Source organism: Arachis stenosperma, chromosome 3, assembly GCF_014773155.1.
Source record: "Arachis stenosperma cultivar V10309 chromosome 3, arast.V10309.gnm1.PFL2, whole genome shotgun sequence".
Lineage (NCBI taxonomy): Eukaryota > Viridiplantae > Streptophyta > Magnoliopsida > Fabales > Fabaceae > Arachis > Arachis stenosperma.
This window is the reverse complement of record NC_080379.1, coordinates 166619275-166627258: the sequence shown is the minus strand read 5'-3', so window position 1 is coordinate 166627258 and position 7984 is coordinate 166619275. Positions and strand designations below refer to the sequence as shown.

At 39.4% G+C, this 7984-nt stretch overlaps 2 protein-coding genes across 2 annotated transcripts; one reads left to right on the top strand and one right to left on the bottom strand.

The window, feature by feature from the left end:
• The first annotated feature begins 2761 nt into the window (after nucleotides 1-2761).
• Nucleotides 2762-4217, top strand: LOC130969022 (protein EXORDIUM-like 2). Its single transcript, XM_057894575.1, has one exon. It carries the CDS (start codon nucleotides 2852-2854, stop codon nucleotides 3761-3763), a length of 912 nt encoding a protein of 303 aa, XP_057750558.1. The 5' UTR covers nucleotides 2762-2851; the 3' UTR covers nucleotides 3764-4217.
• A 960-nt stretch (nucleotides 4218-5177) lies between these two features.
• LOC130969023 (polyadenylate-binding protein 2-like) lies at nucleotides 5178-7678 on the bottom strand. Its single transcript, XM_057894576.1, has 6 exons — nucleotides 7504-7678; nucleotides 7230-7332; nucleotides 6443-6513; nucleotides 5810-6001; nucleotides 5591-5718; nucleotides 5178-5503 (listed from the first exon to the last, which is right to left on the bottom strand). Exons 1-6 carry the CDS (start codon nucleotides 7549-7551, stop codon nucleotides 5455-5457), a joined length of 591 nt encoding a protein of 196 aa, XP_057750559.1. The 5' UTR covers nucleotides 7552-7678; the 3' UTR covers nucleotides 5178-5454.
• Between the last annotated feature and the right edge of the window lie 306 nt (nucleotides 7679-7984).

The following is a 7984-nucleotide window of genomic DNA, read 5'->3' as shown; positions in this document are numbered from 1 at the left end:
ACACATCTCATTTTCTTTTAATTAAATTGCATGTGCTCTGACATCAACGTAGCTTAGAGTATTTATATACGATGCCAGCTAATTAGTCATTATACTTTATTATAATATGCAAAACTACACAAAGGAGTGATTTCAAGATTCTCTGATTTTGATAGATTGTGTTCCATTAAAAATATATATATATATTTTTACATGGAAAGATGTTTTAATTCTTCTTAATTTGGACATCTTATCACTTATTAATCTCTGTTTCTTCAGTACTATACAGCTTTGCATTAATATAGATGGGTAAGAAAACATTACCATGCATGTACAATAATTTTGTTCTTGTTTTAGAATGAAGTACAAACCTACCATGCATAAATTAATTAAGAGGATTTTTAATTATTTGCTAGGTTGATTGATATCAACGTCACAACTTTAAATAGGACTTGGACATGGTAACTGTACCATTCATGCACTTTGATTAAATGAACCGGTCCAGATCAGAGGCATGCTTAATTATGTGCGTGCGTATTAGTATTTAGTACTAATTAAGTACATTGACGAAGTTAGAGTTATCCATTAGAGGGTAGTAATGTCATTTAATTGGTTCATTGCTGAAACAGTATGCTATGTCCCAACCACACTTACCCAAACCCTTTGTCCATGTCTGCTACCGACGCCACCTATGCCTGCACCCTCTCCTTTTCACCTTTTTTTTTTAATTTACTTTTATTATAAAATTAAAAGTTCTGATTTTACTAGCAATGATAATGAACACTCTGTTCAAATTATTACTAGGGGAAAATAATTGTGATTTGTGATTATTAATTAGGTATTTTTAGAATATATTTTTTTAGGTAGAAATTTAGATATAGTAAGTTTTACGTGAAGTTGATATCTGAGAGTTTTTAGATAATTTAATTGATTTGACTAAATTTTTATCTAACAATTCTTAGTTATTAACTCCACGTCAAATTAACTTTACCTGAATTTTCACGATTTTTCTAAGACAAAATTTCTTCATTTGATTCTTTAACATTACTCGTTAACAAATACTACTATTTTTTTTTCTTTAACATCAAAATTAAGAAATACTATCTTAGTTTGTTTTGCAAATCCCAATTTCGCACGTGATGCATTGCCTTCTACTTCACCTTCCGTCCTTCCAACTTGCATCCTCCTTTTTATCCGCTCCAAATTCCAGTGTTATGTTTCTTTTCCTTTTCCCTACTCTTCTCTCATCTGATCCGTGCCAAACTTGTTGTGTCTCTTTTTCACAAAATTAAAAAGGCCAAATCAAAGGGTACGGTATTATAGTAGTACAATAATCGCGAATCATCTTCTTTTTCTCTTTTTGATTTTTATTGACCTCGTTAACTTTTTGCATGTTTGCTAGCTTTAATTGAATTTGGCTTATTATCAATGTATAAAAAATCTAACTCAAAACCGACTTAAATTCTTCAACCACAAATATAAAGGCGTGGAACGCATTGATGCTGTACATATAGTTATGGTCGCCAATAATGCAGCTTCATCTTTCATAATTTATAATTTTAAAAACTAACGGACTAGCATTTTAATTAAAAAAAATATCAGTTAATATTGATTTAAATTTAAGTCAAATATACATAAAACAATAATTAATGAAAACATTTTGTTAGAAATTTAATTTTGCTATAACGTGTAAAGGATTTGAAATTTAGTCGAATATTTGCATCTTTGCTTGAATTCGAATGATCACAACATGCCACCTCAAAACTTTCAAGGCCCCATTTAAGCTGCTTGTGATAAGCATGGGAAAATTCCTAGAGCCGACATCGTCCCAACATGTTCTTTGAAAATTTCAAACTTCATAACGTTGCTAGGTGAAAAGCATAGTATAGTAGTAGTAGTACTATTTACTTACTATTTTATAGTTTTCAAAAAATAAAAAAGTAAAAGTAATGTGATATTGAAGAAAAGAAAAAGGCTATAGCTAAACTCAAGGGAGGGAAAAGGTTAGACACACTTTTTGAGAGGCTAAGCCCACCTGGGCTTGGCAAGCCCAACAGCTGTTTTGGAGCTACATTAAGCGGACCTCCATAGATTCATGAGTCATCGAACCTGCTTCCTCCTTGGACCCAACCCCCAGCAAACCTCACGGGCATAGTATCGAAAATCCAAGGCCATGTGGACCCTACAGATTTTATATTGAAAAATCATAAAACCCTGCACTATATAAGTAAAGAAATATAAAAATAAAGTCCCATGGGCATGCGCGGCTATGATAAATTCGTTGAAACACTCCCTCGAACTCTGCATCTGACGTCAATCTCTCAGACTCTCCCTTGCGGGCCCCAACTATTCTGAGCGAGTTCCAATTATATGGTTTAGTCGCACCGTTGGATTCCCATCCGAAGGTTAATATCGCGCGTGGAATTTCCCACAGGGACCCACGCGACTCGGTTGAAACCTGTGCTGAAAAGCATGGTATTATAGCATTCTGGGGATTGAGGCCACCCACAATTTCAAATACCCATCATAAGAGTGAGGGTAAATCAGTAAAATCCCCAAAAATAAAATAAAAATACCCCTTCAAGAGAGAACCGAGTCCCCGAACGCCAACATCGACGTCGTCGTCACCGTGGACCGCCACGTCACACGGATTCTCACCCCTTACAGGCTGGCAGACAGTATACCGAATGAAAAGCGACCACGTGTCCAGGCTAGATGGTGACACCTCTTCCATTACAGCTGTCTTCTCAGCCTCGGCATATAAATATCACTCAAACGTACTGGTGTCCTTCATCCAATCCAAACTCTCTCACACTATACAATCTTCTCTCGTTTCGTTCTGATCCCTTTCCTTAAAACACTGACCCTCAACATGACTCGTAATTACAATTTTGCCATTTTGCTCTCTGTGATTGCAGTGCTGCTTCTTCCCGCGCTAACTTCAGCGGCGCTGGTGGAGCAGCAGCCGCTGGTTCTCCAGTACCACAATGGCCAGCTCCTCAAGGGACGCATCACCGTTAATCTCGTCTGGTACGGTTCCTTCACTCCAATCCAACGCTCCATAATCGTCGATTTCATAAACTCGCTTAGCTCACCGAGTGCCAAGCTTCCCTCCGCCGCATCGTGGTGGAAGACCACCGAGAACTACAAAGGTGGATCCTCTGCGCTCGTCGTAGGGAAGCAGTTCCTACACTCTGCATACACACTCGGGAAGAGTCTCAAGAATAAGGACCTAATGGCCTTGGCTTCCAAGTTCAACGCTCAGAGTAACGAACTCTCCGCCATCACGGTGGTTCTCACCGCCAAGGACGTTGCCGTCGAGGGATTCTGTATGAGGTGTGGAACTCACGGTTCGACCCGACCCGTAAACGGGAAGCCACGAACCGCTTACGTTTGGGTCGGGAACTCCGAGACTCAGTGTCCTGGTCAATGCGCGTGGCCGTTCCACCAGCCGATCTACGGTCCACAGACCCCGCCGCTAGTGGCGCCTAACGGCGACGTTGGCATCGACGGGATGATCATTAACCTTGCCACTTTGCTCGCCGGAACTGTGACAAACCCGTTTAACAACGGATACTTCCAGGGTCCGGCGACGGCGCCGTTGGAGGCTGTGACGGCGTGCACGGGGGCGTTCGGGAGCGGGTCTTATCCGGGTTACCCGGGTCAGGTGTTGGTGGACAAGGCGAGCGGTGCGAGCTTCAATGCGTACGGGCTGAGCGGGAGGAGGTACCTGTTGCCGGCGATGTGGGACCCTCAGACTTCAAAGTGCAGGACGCTCGTGTGAGGGGAGGTGCACCGAAGTTTGCTGTATGGACTCGGGCTTACGTGGCACAATCTGGTGTGCGCTAATGGCTTTGTAGATATGGAAATATTAAGTTTGTAAGGAGAAGTGGGGGATGGAAGTGTGTTGGCTTTTAGCTGCTTTTGTCGTTTAGTATGACGTGTAAATTCTGTTCCTATATACTAAAGCGGATGAATGAATATTAAATATTAATGTTATAAATATGGAAAACGAGGAAATAAGTTTTAGACCTAGCATAAAGAAGAAACGAGGCATATTATTGCTGATATTACTCTCTTTCTAAAATTGTATAATAAATGAAAAATATGTTTGTACTGTTACAAGTTATAACTTGTACTAAATAAATAATATTTTTCTGCTGTATTAAAGCTAGTTTTGTGGCGGTGATTTTGTTGGTTTGTAGAACAGAGGGAAAATGGAGTGGTGTTGGACTGTTGGGGCCGTGGGAGATCATCATGGGGACTGGGAGGGAGCAGTGATGATGATATTGACAAGGGACGAGGTGAAGTGAATCTAATTCTCATGTATGTCATAGAAAATGCATGTCTTTGTTCTTTCTGATCGGTTTGGTGGGGTCCCCTTTCTCTGCAATCATGCATCGGATAAGCTTTGCTCTTTCTTTGGATGATGTAATGTACCCTCCCCCGTTGTGTACTATTCAGGGTGCGATAGAGATGGCTTTCGCCATTCCTTTACTGTTTGAGAAAGAATGAAAACCTTATTGTCACTGTTACCCTAATACAGAAAGTTGATTGTAATTTATTTGATGATGGCAAGGGCTTTCTTCACCGAATCTTCAAATCTGGCGGACAACTCTGCGTCTGATGGGAGGATGGAGCTACATCTCATGTCTCTTTCTGTTTCCCATTCAGACAAAGCAGATAATCTAATGCAGCATCCACTTCTAGATTCATACACTTAAAACATTTATTGATTAGAAACTGGAACGTGCATACTTCACACTTACTCCTGTTCATCGGTGGTTATGTCATCTTTAGTAATTTTTTTTTACCGAATAATACTTTACTGACAATGTGTCATCTCTGAGGTGACCTATTGTTCAAGATTGTACGTACACAAATTTGATTTTTCCATGAAGTGGTTGTCACCTTATTGGACAATCATAATTGGTTCTTTTAAACTAAGCCCGGCTATCACATGAGAATTGAGGCTTACTTAAACCAAAACGGTGGCCAAGACCCAAAAAAAAACCCAAGACCGTGCACACAAGGCTTTGGTTTAGGGGTGAAACTCTTTGCCTTGTAATAGGTGTATCCGGATTTGAGACTTAGCCAAATATTGTGATATCATGTCTAGAGTGAAGAGCTGTATATCCCAGCCTGACAAAAAAGAGAAAAAAAAAGAAGCAAAACGGTGCAAAGATGAAAGTATAGCATGTAATAAGTAACACAGAAACCCATATATTAACCACTTGAACGATGGATACTTTTACAAAGAACATTTGGATATGCCAAATACCAAAGGCCGCGAAAGAAACATTAAAAGTTTACAATGTTTGCTGTGCTCAGAACCAACCACATCAGTCTAGGTGGGGCAGATAGTTCCCTCGTACTTATGCCCAAAGCATCGGCCATGATGCCATACGAGGGAGCAGATGATCAATATGTCCATTCATTTGTCAATCAAGGATCCATATCTGTATAGCTGCGCATTTAATAATAGGGGCTGTAGCGCATTGCCATCCTGAACCTTGGAACCTTTCTGTAATTGAAGGAAAAAGGTGCAATAAGACTATTGTTACATCAAGAAGAGAATGCAACAAAAAAGACAGAACTCAGTACAACATACCCGTATCCATATGGGGAAAAGGCAAATGGAGGAGCAAATGGAGCTCTGCCTCGAAACCCCATGTAAGGATTGGAACGGCGGGGTCGATACTGCTTCATCCCTGGTATGTTGGTCCTCTTTGCAGTCACCTGGTACAAAGTCAATATATATTATGATTACATAAAAGAAAGCAAGATGCTTTTGAAGACCGAACAAATGACATAAGCCTCTTAATCTAACCTTCAATTGGCGCCCATGTAGTTCAGATTCATTCAGCAGAAGAGCCTCTTGAACAGCCTCAACTTCAAGAAACTCTACATATGCATAACCCTTGGGTTGGCCAAACTTATCAGTGCGAATGGTGACACGGTTTACTGTTCCACATGATTGAAAATGTTGCTGCACTTCTTCGGGAGTACATGAATAGTCCACCTGTGGAACATACAAAATCATATAGATTATATGATAGTATAGCTTTAAGTCAAAAACTCCATATGATGGCCTTTTAATGTTTGCATGCGATTACTAATACCAACTTTGTAGTGATAATTTCATCTAGCAAATAAACCACACATAATGCACATCAGACTTCACCATGAATTTTCACTTGCCCTGCAAATTAAATTCCAAGTTATTTGGCCTTGGCCATAAAGATAGTAGTGCAGTGCAACAAGAACATTATGCCGATGCTAATATCATAAGTTCCTAGTTGACATATATCGTCTGGCTTTTTACATACATTTCACATTCACTTTATAAAGTAGGATAAAAACATTTAATTTCATTAACATACTTAACCATATTTATCACGAGAATGAGACAACTAAGCAGGAAAGAAAGCTTTTGATGTAAACAGGGGAAGAGACTGCTCACATTGCCTACAAAGACTGACCGAGCATCTACTTCCTCTCTATTGCTCTGACTTGCACCAGCAGTAGCAGGATCTATTTGGAGGTAAGAATCAATAACAAAGACAATACATTCAAGGGGGGAAAAATCGTAATAGAAACTCTTGCACATTAATAAGCACCACATGCAATTGCTAGGAGAGGATGAAAGAGACAAGAGGGGAAAATCAGCATCATAACATATCCTTCTCCATATTGGAATGTTTAAAAGCTTTAAGCGATGAGGCACTGAAGAACCCCTTTGACATTTTCCCCAATCAAGTAAGTCAAGCATTAACCAAACCTCATTCAAATTTCATTTTATTTAAACAACTGGCAAAAATCATAACAGAAAATTCTCTAAGTGGAATGTAAGAAAATATCTCCTCATTCATAACCAGCCTAGAAAATCCTTTCCCAACCTCTAACTGAAACTTTTCAGTCACAGTCAAGAAATGTATGGATTACACAATGCAATACCAAGCAACAAGCCAAATCCTAATTAGCTAGTTTACTAACTAAGAAATCATTAACTGGAGAAGTTAGTCCCCACCAAAATAAAACAACTAGTGCTAATTTCAGCCGGCATTGAGCACAGCATAGCCCATTCAACCTAGCTCAAGCCAAATGCAGATCATTTCCCGGAAAACAAAATACAGTATACAGTGTCACGAAACCCCAGAAAAAGGTGCAATTTACGCCATATAGAAAAGCACCAAAACTGCAAACAAAAAAAAATAAACATTAAAAAAGGAATGGGAAAAAGGAAGAACCTTGCATAGATCCCATCTCCTTCTCGACCTTGGCTTGCATCTCCTTCAAAGCAGCAGCTTCATCTTCCATCTCCTTCAAGCGCCTCTTCATGTCGTCCAAGTCCTGCAACCATTGCAATCCGCATTGAAGCGCGAAGCAATTAGGGTTTATGGAATTGAACAGCAGCAGCGTGGAAAGGGGGAATTGGAGAAAAAGGCATGAGGAAACTAAATGCGCAAAATAAAGACGAATGAAAAATTAAAGGAAGAGGAAAGGATGGAAAGCATTGCATACAGCTTCGGTGTGTTCGGCGCCGAGCATATCAACGTCGTCGTTTTCCATGGTGAGTGCGTCGCAGAGGGTATACGGCGGCACCTCTCAGACCCTCTTGCTCTTTTTCCTATAAACCCCCTCCCCCCTGTTTAACGTATCAGCCAGTTTTTTTTTTTTTTTTGTTCTGTTTATATTTTGTGTGTGACTTTTTTTTTTTTTGTCAACGTATGAATTTTCATTTTATGCCCCTTCTATCTTAGTTGCCCTACCAAAACTCAAATCCTTTTTGGGTCTATGTATATGGATGGGCCCAGAGGCCCATAAAATAGAGATTATATGGGTACAATTTTAGCCACGGTTCACTGATCTTTAAAAAGAATTATAAAATCTTTTAGATTTAATTATTTTATATGTCCTAATATCCGATTTTACCGAATTTTCAATTAGGTTCTTATATTTTTTTAAATTAGATTCTTTTATTATATAATTTTTTTTTAATTTA